The following is a 15,324-nucleotide window of genomic DNA, read 5'->3' on the forward strand; positions in this document are numbered from 1 at the left end:
ACTCTATTAGAGAGGCACTGGTTTCTGCAAACGGAGTCACCAGTCTGACCTTATTTTTTGCTTCACCTGATAAAGCAGACTAGGTGTCTGCGCTGCCATGATAATGTCTCAGTGCATTATCTGAAGAAGAGATAGGAACATGGTGAAAGAGGAGGTCCTAGGTAAAGTGTGGCAATGTTAGAGCAAAGAAATCATTGCCATAAATTTCAGATCCACGCTCATAAATTATTTTCTGAAACAAACTGGACAAAAGAAAACATCTTAAAAATGAATAGTATATATTTCTGGAGCACCTAATGCAATGAAACCGTTTTAATAGTTCTGATAATTCTTAGAAAGTAAAAAAGTACGAAGGCTATATTCAAATATTTCATATGGATAACAAATTATCCAAACTGGTGGGGGAGAGAACCAAGGAATAGCTTAGTATCCTTTCAGAAGATACTAAGAGCAAGCCCTAATTTCTAAATAACTAACATCTGTGCATAGGCCTGACCAGTCTTGTCTAGCCAACTGAAATCCCTGGGGGGTGCAGAAGGATGAGTTCTCCAATTCCTTTCCTGGGCCCCCTAGAGTGACTTTGTGATATGGTTATGGAGGCATAAGAGGCAACAAGTTAGTAAGTCTGTCCAAACTTTGGCTTTTGGCTTACTGGACCCTTCTGAGATGTGATGCTGACCGCTGCTTACATCAAGTTTATTTTAGGTTATACTATCAGTCAGTTCTAGGTACCCAATGTGTGAGGAAGTGCAATGTAGCAGGATGATCTGAGTTCACTTCCCGATTCTGCCACTAGCTGAGTAGTAGCCTTGAGTATGTCACTTAAACTCTGTGAATCTAAGTTCAAGAATAAACACTAAGACTGCATCTATAAAACACTGGAGGTAGGAGGGGGTATGAGCTCGATAGGAAGAGAGAAGACTAGGAAATTATTATGATTTGTGGCCACAGCATCTTCAAGAACTATAGGTGAGGAGAAAGCTTCAAGCTTGCGGGTAATTTTAAACAATGTTTTTAGATTATTAAGTGGACAACAGCTGTCATTTTTGGATTCTTGGATTCCTTGGGCAATTTATTTTCTTACTTAGTAAGTTATTTGGAGTTAAGAGCTTGCTACTAGGGCTTTCTGTATGGCTACATTGTCTGTGCTTTCAGAGAGAAAAAGTGTGCATGCAGAATGCCTTTCTCTCACCTCTGGAATCATCACACAGGAAGTCTACAGTTATCAGTGTTCTGGCAAAGTTCTTCTGTTGCCCCAAAACGCCAGCATCCACTTTGAGACTTTGATCACTAGTGCCATCTCGTGGCAGAGACAAGAAAACTACTGTCTACCAGCCTTTCTTAACACGGATTCCATGAGACTCCAGCTGAAAAGGGCTGGTAGACTATTTGGCAACATTCATCTTTTAGTTAGGCTAAAGAATTCCAATAATAGCAATTATAACATTTGTTATGGTATTTGTTTCACCCAAGAAGGAAATTTTGGTATTATTTTATACCATTATTTAAAAAATTATTCAAAATTCATAAAAACAGAAAAAAGTGAACTCGAATATTTAAGACACATTTCCAATACTAATATAAACATAACAATTATCTAGTAAACCAAATTCATGAAAAACATTAAGTCCTTATGGTCATTCTAAAATAAATGACTGGCAGCCCTAGGCTCTGTTGCTTCTTTGCTGCAGATCTTTCTGCCCCAGGCACCCCTGGAGCAGGCCTGCAGTGCTTCAGTCCCTTCCTACCATGTTTAGCTCTTCTGAGTGGGGCTTGCAGAGTACCCAAAAGTGAAAGCCCCTCTGCCCTGGCCAGCGACTCAGAGTTATGAGAACGGTGCTTTATATCCCAAGGGAGGAGAGAGCTAGCAGAGTGGTTAACCTGAGAAATGCAGGAGAGATGTCAAGCGAGATGAAGTAAGGCTTTGGCAATGAAGAGATCCTTGGTGATTTTGATAGAATGGGTTCAAGGAATGGTGGTAGAGAAAGAGAGGCTGTGGTAGGAGGAAGAGTAACTGGGAAGGTAAGGGACAGTAATTTAGACTAGAGGTCAGTAAACTACAGCTGTGGGCTATCTCCACCCTGTCATCTGTTTTTGTATTAATAAAAAAGTTTTATTTGAACACAGTCACAAAGAAATGAGTAGTTGTCACAGAGACAGCAGAGCCAACAGAGTCTAAACTATTTACTGTCTGGTCCTTTAAAGAAAACGTTTCCTGACCGCTGATTTAGGTAGCTTTTTTACATGCTTGATGTGCAAAGGAACAAATGGCTAAGTAGCTAGAGGGAGATACAATTTGAAGGTATTTAAATTTATTTATTTATTTATTTTTAAAATTTTTGTGTGGCACCTAAACCTGAATTATTTTTTTATTTTAAGGAGATGGAAAGGCTCTGTGGGGAAGCTGCCAGTATAGAGGGAGGAAGTGAAGCACTAGCGAGGGACTAACCAGTGCAGGAGAACACTGAGGAATACCAGGCAGAATATGAACACGAGGTGAGAGGGCCACTAGTGACATGGTGTCCCAGGCTGACTTCTCCCGCTTAACAATAAATTCATAGCAGGGGACTGTAAGGAACAGATCTGCAAGAAGGCTCAGAATCTACTCAGCAGAATGTAAAAAAGTGAGACTGAAAAGAAAGGGGAAATTCTGCCAAATCATTTGGTCTCTGTGGGCCATAGTTTCACCATCAGGAAACTGAGTGTTTACCTGGGGACTGGAGAGTCTAACCAATCAAGAATTGTAGAGTACCCTGCAATTATGAAATGTCACTGAAATGCTTAATAATAACAGAACTCTCCTGGCACCAGGATGTTATGAGAATTAAGAGGCAGATGTTTTCATGGTGCCTGAAAGATGAAAATCTCAGTGTAGACATTAAGCCTTACTATGTACCATCATTACAGTAAAAGGTAGGTAGCAGGCCCAGGAACATGAATCATAACTGCACAAAACCAACCAGACTGAAACTATTTGCTCTCTGATGAACAAGTGGGAAGAGATTGTTTACTTCTTATTCTAACCTTAGGGGACTGCAGCAAGTATATGGTTATTCAGGTTTTAGCTATCAACCTTTCTTCCTGGATTTGTAACCAAAGAATTACAAAATATTAGATTATAGCTGGATAAGTCCTTAAATAACACTGATTTCAAACCACTTGTTTTACAGATGATGAATGTAGTCTCAGAGAAGTTACATTACCTAGCCAAGGGTCCAGCGCTGATAAAAGACTTCAGGATATTTTCCCCACATAACACCTCCATAGCCTTACTATTATATCATATTTTAGTGAGCTTCCCGGACAAGGTTCAAGACCCAAGGAAGAATATGTCTCAGAAATTACTTCATTAAACAAGTGATATAACATGTCACAGATTTAATGGTGTTTCATTTGCCCAAACGGGCAGAAGCAGTAGGGTTCTTCTTGGAGGGCCTTATCAGCTATATTTATGCAGCTGTGGACACCAGGTGAACCACATCAAAGCCGTGCCCTAGATGAGGTGTCTCCAAGGATACACATTTCTAGGGTCAGTCCTCTAGAGAAGTAGGACTCATCAGCCCCCTGGGATCCTCCTGTCTGGAATGGGCACTGCTGGAAAAGTTAGAGTACGTAGTCAGTTAGGTATGAGCAAGCAGGGAGGGAAGGAAAAGTTAGTCAACTGGCTCAAACAAACAGCCCTTAAACAAACAGACCTGAGGAAAAGAAAAGAGCCACTAATTTTCCAGCCTTGCACGGGTGACAAAGTGACCTTTCCCCATTATATGTGAGTAAGCACAGAATGAACACTGACCACCCAGCCTTCTTTGACTTCAACAAATAAAACAGCAACTGCTTGGGGTGCGGGGCAGTTGCTCCTCTCGAGCCTGCCCACTCTCTTTATTGAGAGCATATTTTCGCTTCTGCACAAGCCTTTCCTAAGTCTGTCCAGTTTCACTCAATAAATTTGCCACTATAGCTTGGTTGTGTGTGTGTCCTGAAATTCCTTTCTGCCACGTTAGCAGAACCTTTACGTCAATGACAGAAGCAAGCACAAGTCAGGGGTGGCCCTACCAAGACCGCTCTCCTTCAGTAACTCACTGAGTGAGAAAGTGGGACAAGGAATTTCAGACCAGCTCAAAACTTCTGCCCTCCACTGCAAAATAGGTAACAAAATAACACACAGACTGACCCATTTTGACTGAAAAAATTATACAAAGACCTGTTCTTCAATTTTTGGGGCTATGAACCCCTTTGAGAATCTGAAGAAATCTCTCCCCAGGAAAAATGTACATATTTAATATATCTGACATACACTTCCAGGAGCCCATGGAACACTTCCTATTCACAGACTTGTAGCAGATCCCTGATCTATCCATTGCCTTCCCTCCAGCTACACACAACAACCAAAAATATACTAAAAATATACTAACAGTAGTTACGTCCAGGTGGTAAAACCCTACAGGACTTTGCTTTATCTTTTCTGTTTTCAAAAAATTTTTTATGGTGACCACGTTCTTTTCTGTTTAGCATAATCAGAGAAAAACACGGTTATATAAAAACTGAATCTTAAAACAAAAGTACATACCCCAAACTCTTTTTTAGCTTCCAAGCATCCCAAAGGCCTTCAAAAAGCCCAGACACACCAAGCTTGGGTGAAAGAAACATTTTTACATTACTGATCCCAATACTGTTTATATTTCACATTTGGCATATTTGTGCTTAGATCTGAGCTATTTTAACTGAAGGACTCAAAGGAAAATTCCGTATCAATGTATCTTATTATTCTAAGTACTTGCACAGATACTCCCCCAACTGAATATGTCTGAAGAAAATGTTCTATTAACTGTCTCAGTTAGTTAAAAACCTCTTTCTCTCATGCTTACCCCTTAATCCTTTCAGACTTCTGATGCAGCTCTACAACTGCATTCTCCTAAGCGTTAGGGGAATCCAATAAAGTTGCACTGTCCAGGAGGCAGAATAGATCCCAAGAGATCCCTTGGCATTCTAGCCCTGAAACATGATCCAAATGAATAAACTACGTATAAGTAAAACTGGGACAAACGGGTAAGTCTTCTCCTTAAACAGTTCTGGGGAATATCTGGTATAAGACAAGGACGAATATGCCTCAGAAATTACTTCATTAAATAAGTAACATAATGTGTCACAGCCTTAATTCCACCTTAGACCAGACATTCCTGTCCTCTCACCCTCCCATCCCGGTCTTTAGCAGACAGGAAAACACTAGGATCTCATTCTCACAAAAGAGCCCTGAGGCAGTTCTACATAAAGGGCTGACTAAAGCCTGTAAAGAATCAAAAGAGATGTCCAGGATCGTATCTTTTCTCTCAATGTTATTCCTAACAAACAATGTCAACAAGACCAGACTAGCAGACTAGTAGCAGCTCCAGGAACAGGCTCTGACATGATTAGCCAACAAAAGTTCAACAAATAGACACTGTTCTAGAATTCCCTTTTCTTATTATGGGCTAAGAGTAGAAATGGGGGTAAAAGATGAGTGAGAAAAGTTGAGGTGCTGCTGAGCTGAGGTCCTAGATCAATCAGTTCCACTTAATGAGCCGCCAGAAAAGCTGCCGCTGGTTCAGCCCAGGGAGGGAGTCGTGCTGGCAGGATTGAACAAACACCTATGGGCTGCTTGGCTGCCGAGGGCAAGACTCCCATAGTGTTGTCCTCTGTCAGAGGGGCTGCTTAGGAAGGGCATGTGCTTAGACGCAGCCAATTCTGAGTTCAAATTTAGGCTCTGCCTCTTGGTAGCTATGTGACCCACAACAAATTCTTTAACCTCTTTGAGCCTCAGTTCCTTCATCTATAAAATGAAAATACTACAATACCCACTTGTCAGGGTTACTATGCCTTTACCATAAAATAACCTATGTGATATGTATTAGCAGGCACTTATAAAATGGCAGGGTAATTTCTTGCCCGCTCCCCTTGTCTCCCAATCCTTTTGCTGCTCTATAGCTAGTGCTCTTTAGAAAGAAGAAATCTGACCTTTGCAGTTCCCTACTTAAAACATTTTAATGGCTCCCAGAGCCCATAACGCCCTGTATGTCCTGGTTCTTGACGAGCTCTCTCTCTCTCCCGTATTCTCCCATGTTCCTTCTTTGTGATCTCAGAGCAATGTGATCTTTCCCATCTTGAAGCCTTCACAGATGTTGAAAGCCTCTTCTTCCTCTATCTCATCTGCCTTGCTAACAAATTCTAAGAGATTCTTTGGGAATACCTTTTCTCAACTTCCAGACTTGGGCAGGCATCTTGACAATGGTCCCTTTACCTCACTTTCATGGTACTCAGTCTAGTTCGTAAATATACTTGTAATAATCTATACTATACTAGGTCTTAGACTAGCGGTCCCCAACCCTTTTGGCATCAGGAATCGGTTTCATAGAAGACAATTTTTCCATGGACTGGGAGAGGAAGGGAAGGTTCGGGGATGATTCAAGCACACTACATTTATTGTGTACTTTATTTCGATTATTATTACATTGTAATATATAATGAAATAATTATACAAACCTCTCTGCTTAAATTTAAATTTAAGCATTAAATTCTCATAAGGAGTGTGCAACCTAGATCCCTCACATGCACAGTTTATGGTAGGGTTCATGCTCCTTTGAGAATCTAATGCTGCTGCTGATCTGACAGGAGGTGGAGCTCAGGTGGTGATGCTCAGGTGAACAATGGGGAATGGCTGTAAATACAAATGAAGCTTTGCTTCCTTGCCCGCTGCTCACCTCCTGTTGTGCGGTCTGGTTCCTAACAGGCCACAGACCAGTACCAGTCTGCAGCCTGGGAGTTGGGGACTACAGTCTTAGACAATAAAAATCAAGAGGTAAGAACAGTGCCTTTTAAAAAATTACTATTGAATCCCTAGGGCTCAATACCTAGCACAATGCCTGGCCCATTTTAGTAGCTTAAATCTTTTACTGAATAAAAGTTCAGAGGAGGATAGGAAAGCACTAGCTTTGGATCTGGTTAGTAGTTACCTGCAACACTTTACCATGTTCTCAACAGCATCATGCTTATTAATATATGTATTTTTCTTTCTTAACTGGATTTTTAGCTTTGTTGTTTACAACTTCAAATGTCTACTGCTTCTATAGGACATCAGGATTCAAAGGAGACATTCCATGCTGCGGAATTTGCACAGAATGAAAGGAAGTATTAAGTGGCCTGAACAGGAACAGAGAAAAGGGTGAACTCTACCTTGAAGGTAGCTGTGGCATGAGATGAAGTTTCCTCCCCTAATCTTTCTTTCTAAGGGGCATTTAAATTGACCTCTCTTTGTTGGGAGGTAAGGATTTGACATAGTAACACTTACTTGTTCCCATGAAGAAATCATATGACGTTCAGCAGGCACCTTTTCTAAGATGGTCACCTCTGTCACACCTGGGGAAGATTCTAGAGGAGAGAAAAGAGAGACTGAAGAGTTGCAATTGGTCCCCTGTCACATATTGCTACACTAGACATTGATTAACTGTTGATGACTGCTCTAGGAATATCTAATCCCTCTGATGAACATTTATTATACTTGTGATGAAAGCAAAGAACTGGTTGGTCTCTCAAAGCCACCCAGTCCCATAACCTAGCACAATGTATATATGAGGTCCAGGATTTAAAAGCTAGGCTAATATGAAAAATGAATTCTGTCCAGAAATATACTTAGAACAAAATAAGTCATATGTCTAAATCCTTGAAGCAGAAAAAGGTCTCCAAATAATCTGGTCTGCCTCTCTTGGTGGAGCTGTGTTCTACCATTCACTCTGAGGTAAAAAAAGCCGCCGCCCTGGAATACAACAGATTTCAATACTTCCCTTCATATTCTCCACTTGTCTGTGGCCACACAAACAGATTCAAGATTTTGAAGCCCTTAATCTATGACATACAATCTGTCATAAGAGCTATTAGGGCTTGAATTCTGTCCCCCCTAAAAAAAGATACGTTTAAGTTCGAATCCCTAGTACCTCAGAATATGACCTTATTATTGCAGATATAATGAGTTTAGATGAAGTCATATCAACGTAGACTCCTAGTCCAGTGTGATTGTTGTCCTTAAAAAAGAACACAGTCTGAAGAGACATGTATAGAAAGAATACAGCCACGTGAAGATGGAAGATTGGAGTAATGCATCTGTAGACAAGAACACCACAGCAAACTACTAGGAAGAGGCAAGGCAGTATACTTTTCCCCAGGTTTCAGAATGAGCATGGCTCTGCTGACCCCTTAATTTTAGACTTTTGGCCTCCAGAACTGTGAGAGAATAAATTTGTTGTTCTACGCCTGTGGTCCCCAACCCCCTGGTACCGGTCTGCGGCTTGTAAGGAACCAGGCCACAGAGCTCCACCATCCCCCTACCCTCAACCATGGAAAAACTGTCTCCCATGAAACTTGGGAACTGGGGAGGAGACACAGCAGAACTGGGATAAGCAGCGGGTGGGCAAAGCAGCCGTTCCCCTCCCCATTGCTCACATCACAGACTGAGCTCCCTACCCACGCCCCCCAGTCCGTGGAAAAATTATCTTCCATGAAATTGGTCCCTGGTGTCAAAAAGGTTGGGGACCACTGTTCTAGGCCAGTATGTGGTACCTTTTACAGCAGCCTAAGCAAACTAATAGAAAGCCTATTCACTACTCTTTCTCTTCATGATAGTGTGTGGATTATTCCCACTGTCATCACTCTGTTTTCACCACAATCACTGCAAGCCTCCATGAAATCACAGCCACAAACTAACTCTTCCTCCCGTGATCCATCCTCAGGACACTGCTAGATGATTTGCCCACACCTAGGCTTGTTTCCTATCCAATCTTGTTCAGTTTTCCTTTTGGTCAGGACGATAAGGGCCTTACACATATTTGGTTTTATTTTCTTCCACCTCATAGTCCATATATTGTTTCAGTAATGTCAGTTTCCTCATTGCCTCCATCCCTCTGGCCCCTCAAAACCCAACTCTGTACTCATACTCAATTATGCTAGATCCCTTTCTAATATTATACTCAAATGTGTCCATGTTTCCATTCATCTACCCAAGTCCTACTCATACTTTATTTAAGGCCATACTCAGGTTGGATCTCCTCCATGAAACCCTTCCAGCACAGTGATCTCTGCTTTTCCTGATATCTCATCCCATTCTCATGTAGGGTCAGAGCCATACATGTTTATACCTAATTACATTCTATTTTGAACTATGTCTTGGTTATTTACTATGAAGCCTTGGCATACTATAAACAGAAAAATGTATTAAGTTTTTAAAATTTCTAGGAATATGGCAAGGGACTTCTAGTTTTATGTGGTTCACTGATTCTGTAATTACGCCAGTACCCTTTTTATGCATCATAAAGTTTCTTCCAATTTGCCAGAAAACTCAAATCTTGGGATTCAGCAACAGTCCAATACAGGAACTAATCATTATGGACTCTATTCTAGTCTTGTTTACTAGCTGTTGTGTGACTTTAGATGGGTTTTCACTTCCCTTCAGTAATAATTCTTCCCCTGATAGGGTAGGCAGAGGAAGTAGAAATGAAAGTGCTTTGGAAAAATGAAAAGTACCATATAGTTACACAATTTTTTCTGCCTTCTATTCAATATTCTTTCTAAAATATTGGGAAGCATAGGGCTGTGGTGGAAAAACACTGCAAGCATCAAGCCATTAAACCAGGGGTGAGTCTTTGCTATGTCCCTGATTGGTTGAGATGGAAGATGCTGTCTCTCCCTTCAGGAGTGGTCCCATTTGGCACTGTTCTACCTAAGCCAAGACAGTGGATAAATGTTATTATTCACATTTTACAGACAAGGACACTGAGTGAGCCTGAGAAGTTAAGCCACAAAGCCAATTCTCTGATTCTAAGCATAGGTCTAGTCAAGAAAGAGCAAGCTTATGTCCAAAATTGCTGCATGCTCCTTGGCATAGCCCTTTGGTGATTATCCTATACAAATACAGAGTCTATCTTTAATCTTAGTAACCTACCACTCCACCTGCACTAGGACAGGAGAATATAGAATTCTTTGCCAATAACCTGGGTGGTTGTATAGTGATGTCATCTGACTACACCCACAGGGCAGTGATAGTGTCTAGGATTGCAAGAGGACACATATGGTTATTTACTGTTTATAACAGGCCTATATTAAAGGGCTATAGGCTCAGACAGAACTACTATGATGCCACTGCAGATGGGGTCATATCATACTTAAGCTTAAAATACTCTCACGATAGGCCAACTGGTCAACATTTTGATTTTAGTAACTGTCAGATAGTAAGTTGCTTAGGAAATATCCATTGTAGAGACTCCTTTATCTAATACAGTACTTCAGCACTGGTGGGGAGGGGGTGTTAGGGATAAGGAATAGAAGGGCATACAATAAATTCCATTTGTACAATGCTCTATTACAGGGAATTGGCATAAATTATCCTATTTAATCTTTCAACAATCTTGTGAAGCAGTTATTATTACCCTCATTTTCAGATAGGAAACAGGTTGGGCACAGTGGCTCACATCTGTAATCCTGGCACTCTGGGAGGCCAAGGCAGGAGGATTGCTTGAGGTCAGGAGTTGGAGACCAGAATGAGAAAGAGTGAGACCCCGTCTCTACCAAAAATAGAAAACTTAGCCAGGCGCAGTGGCATGCACCTGTAGTTCCAGCTACTCAGGAGGCTGAGGCAGGGGGATCACTTGAGCCCAGGAATTTGAGGTTGCAGTGAGTGAGCTATAATGATGCCACTGCCCTCTAGCCCAGGTGACAGAGCAAGACTTTGTCCAAAAGAAGAGAGAAGAGGAGAGGAGAGGAGAGGAGAGGAAAGGGAAGGAAGGGAAAGAATAGAAAGAAAGAAAGAGACTTGTAGGAAAATGGTGGAGTAGAGGTGACCTCCTGGTTCTCTGCTCCCAGAGAAAGAGGTGGAGAACTCAGATAGCTATATACAAGTGGATCGCTCCCCTGAAAGAACAGCATTGTGAAACTACAGAGAAACACCATGGGACATACAGTGCAGGGAAAAAAAGGTGAATGGGAGATATGATTGCAAAGTCTGGAGAGTGCGAGATAAACAATAGAGAGTAGAGCATGGAACGGCTGCACCAGTCTGGCCAGTGAATGCAGTGGGTTCTGACCCACAGGAGGATGCCCGGCTCCTCCACTGACCTCCACATCCACTCAGACAGGGACGTGCCTGCCGTCAGCGCAAAATCGCGGCACGAGACATTGGGCTCTGTGAAGAGGGGACAATAGTGAGAAACATCTTGAATTCCTCAGTGCTCTTTGCTAGGACTGCACTGGGCAGGAAAGGGACTGGTCTGAGTGATCACTTCCTATGACCACTGGAGGGAGTTTGGAGACAGGCACCCTCGCCTCTGGTGGTCAGCAGGGCCAGAACAAAGGAGGTGAACACTGAAAAGGGGCTCTACCCCTGGAAATCGTCATTAGGCCGGCTCGGGGCAGGACAGAAAGAGCAAGACTTTCTGCCAGACAGGTGTGAGATCACGGGACTGTGACACACAAGAGACAGTGGGCGTCTTGTTGATTCAGCCCGCCGAACTGGCATCTGCCAATTCCTGAGCAGTCGTCCCCAACGCTAACTCTCTGCAGGTGGGCGGCCGCCATTTTGGGGGTCTACAACTTGGAAGCTGTGGTGTGTTACAGTTTCAGCAGCACCTCTCCCCCAGCCCAGGGATTCTTGCACCAGGTGCAGTGAGCTCTGCCTTTCCTCGACCTGTTGATTCGGCAAGCCGGGCCTGTGTTGGTGGGCGAATCTTGAGTGCTTCCCCACAACACTAGTTCTCCAGCAGAGGGAGGTCACCACCTGTGGGATCCCCAAACGTTGGGCATCACCCCTCCCCTAACCCAGTGACTTTCGTGCCAGGCATGGAGGGCTCCGCCCCTGGAGGTTGGGAGAAGCAAGAACAACCGCTTTCCCTGTGTGAGTGGCATGAATCTGCAGGGCCTTGGTGCAGATCAATAACTGACAGCTCATTGATTTGGCCCAGCTTAGGTTATCTAATAAGAACATAACTCTAGGGCCTGCTCTCCGCATCTGGGTGGCTGCCAAAAGTGGGGTTGGTGGTCAGGGAAGGAAAATCCTGGCCAGACACCCCAGCAGGTGCATCAAGTGACCCCTCCCATCAGGAGCAGCCTCCCAGACGTGGTGGAAGAGCCCTGAATAACGTATTAGCGGCTCCCCCTAGCGGCAGATCAAGCAACCATAGAAGCACACACATCCAGGCTGGTCAGCTGCCATCCATCTTGCCCTTACCTTGACTTTGAGGGGGATAGGGTCCAAGTAACCCTTGGGAGTGGCAAGACCCTTCCTAAAGATTGGGGCATTAGTATTCCCATCCCGAGGACTCGAGACCAAAACAGAGGCATCAGATTACCTTAATAACTGGTTCCTCCATGCAATCTACAACCAATGACAGAGAGGGTAACCCCACAGCTTAACACAATGCCCTCCATCTCAAGCTATTAGAGGGCAGTGGAATTATACATACAAGTGCAATTCACCACATGGGAACTTAGCTGGGGGACCAAACTCACCAATCGCCACCGGCAAGAGGTGAAGACAACAGGTCAGAGGTAACCCAACTTGCTAAAATACCTCTAAGGCAATACAAGACCAGCACACCTCTTCCCACCATTGTCAAGGAACGTCCCTTGGGGGCTTGAAGTTAGGGGTACAAACCAGTCCTAGCACTCCCAGTTCTTGACCAAGTACCCTGATGAGAAAGAACCAGCAAAACAACACAGAAAATATGAAAGATCAGAGAGAAAAGTCACCCCCACAAGAAATCATTAGACCCTTAAAAACAGATACTAATTTAAATGAAATGATTACAATGACAGAGGAAGAAATCCAAATATGGATTGTAAGGAAAATCAATGGAATTGAAGAGAAAATAGAAACCCAACACAAAGAAGCCATGAGAACAATACAGTAAATGAATGAAAAATTCTCTAAAGAAACTGAAATATTATGAAAGAACCAAACAGAAATCCTGGAAATTAAAGAGGCATTCAAGGCACTTCAAAACACAGTGGAAAGCCCTAAAACTAGAACAGATCACGCAAAGGAAAGAATCTCAGAGCTTGAAGATAATGCCTATGTGCTAAATAAATCAGATGAAGAAAAAGAACACAGAAGCAAGAGATAAGAACAAAACATACAAGATATGTGGGATTACTTAAAGAAACCAAATATAAGAATTATAGCGCTCCTGGAGAGAGAAGAAGAAAATACACAAGGGCTGGAAAATCTATTTCTTGGAATACTGGAGGAAAACCTGCCTGGCCTGGCCAGAAACCTAGATATCCAGATACAAGAAGCACATAGAACTCCTGGAAGACTCAACATGAAACAGCAATCACCACGTCACATAATTATCAGACTGGCCCAAGTAAACACTAAAGAGGCAATCCTTCCAGTAGTAAGATGAAAACAACAGATAACCTACAAAGGAAAACCTATCAGACTAACTGCAGACTTCTCAACCGAAACCCTACAAGCCAAAAGGGACTGGGGACCCATCATCAATCTTCTAAAACAGAATAATGGCCAACCTAGAATTCTTTACCTGGCAAAACTAAGCTTCATCTACGAAGGAGAAATAAAGACTATCCCTGACAAGCAATCACTGATGGAATTTGCAAAGACCAGACCTGCCCTGCAGGAAGTACTCAGACCTGCATATACAATGAACAGTGTAACAGACACTCACCAAAGTAAAGTCACTCAGGAGTTAAAGTCCAGATCCTGGATTCCACAATGGCTCGAGAGGAAAAGCAGAACAATAAGAATTTACCCAACAATATGAATAGAAATCTACCCCAAATATCAATCCTCTAAATAAATGTGAATGGCTTGAATTGTCCTCTGAAGAGACACAGACTGGCTGAGTAGATAAAAAAATTATAAACCAAGTATCTGTTGTCTCCAAGAAACACATCTAACCCACAAAGATGCTTTCAGACTCAAGGTCAAAGGTCGGAAAACAAACTTCCAGGCAAATGGAAGCCAAGGAGAGCGGGGTTAATGATTCTGATGTCAGACAATATTAACTTTAAAATAGCAAAAGTAAAGAAAGACAAAGATGGTCACTATATGATGGTGAAAGGAAAAATCCAACAGGAAGACTTAACAATTCTTAACATTTACGTACCCAACACAGGAACACCCAGATACATAGAGCAAACTCTGTTTGATCTAAACAGGATGATAAACAGTAATGCCATAGTTGCTAGGGATTTCAACATCCCACTGACTGAATTGGAAAGATCTTCCAAACAAAAAATAAGCAAAGAATTAATGGACTTAAACAGAGCTCTAGAACAAATGGGTCTAACAGACATCTACAGAACATTCCACCCAAATAAAGCCGAATATACATTCTTCTCATCAGCTCATGGAACTTTCTCCAAAACTGATCACATCCGAGGCCACATATCAGACCTCAAATTTAAAAAAATGGAAATTATACCATGTATCTATCCTCTCAGATCACAGTGGTACGTACAAAATTAGAGATCAATTCCAACAGAAACACTCGCCACGTCACAAAGTCATAGAAATCAAACAATCTATTGCTGAATGACTACTGGGTCAAGGAGGAAATCCAGATGGAAATCAAAAGATTCCTTAAACTAAATGATAACGGGGACATAAGTTATCAAATCTGTGGGATACAGCAAAAGCATTCCTAAGAGGAAAACTAGTAGCATTAAATGCTCACATCCAAACGACAGAAAGTTCACAAATCAACAAACTAATAAACCGTCTCAAGGAAAAGGAAATTAATTCTAAACCTAGCAGAAGAAAAAAAAAACTAAGATCAGACCAGAACTAAATGAAATTGAGAATAAAAGAACTATACAGGAGATCAATAAAACTATAAATTGGTTTTTCAAAAAGATAAACAAAACTGATAGCCCCCTTGCTAGACTGACAAGAACTAGAACGGAAAGGACTTTAATAAACTCAATCAGAAATGAAAAAGGAGAGGTCACTACGACATCACGGAAACACAAAACATTATCTTTGAATATTATAAAAATCTATATGCCCCAAAACTACAAAATGTAGAGGAAATGGACAAATTCTTGGAAACGCACACCTCCCTAAACTCAATTAGGAGGAAATAGAATTCCTGAACAGACCAATATCAAGCACAGAAATTGCAGCAGCAATTAAAAATCTTCCACAAAAAAAAAGTCCCGGACCAGATGGATTCACACCTGACTTTTACCAAATCTACAAAGAACTCATACCTATACTGCAGAAATTATTCCAAAACATTGAGAAGGATGGTATCCTCCCCAACTCATTCTACGAAGCCAATATCACCT

General features: G+C 42.0%; 1 protein-coding gene across 1 annotated transcript in view; it reads right to left on the bottom strand.

The window, feature by feature from the left end:
- Window positions 1-15,324, bottom strand: part of TPGS2 (tubulin polyglutamylase complex subunit 2) — a 42,418-nt gene that overhangs the window by 16,904 nt on the left and 10,190 nt on the right. Inside the window, exon 2 of the mRNA XM_045527674.1 lies at window positions 7,322-7,401. Within this exon, the coding sequence (XP_045383630.1) occupies window positions 7,322-7,401 (80 nt within the window). The remainder of the gene's footprint in view (window positions 1-7,321; window positions 7,402-15,324) is intronic.

This window comes from Lemur catta, chromosome 16 (genome assembly GCF_020740605.2).
Source record: "Lemur catta isolate mLemCat1 chromosome 16, mLemCat1.pri, whole genome shotgun sequence".
NCBI lineage: Eukaryota > Metazoa > Chordata > Mammalia > Primates > Lemuridae > Lemur > Lemur catta.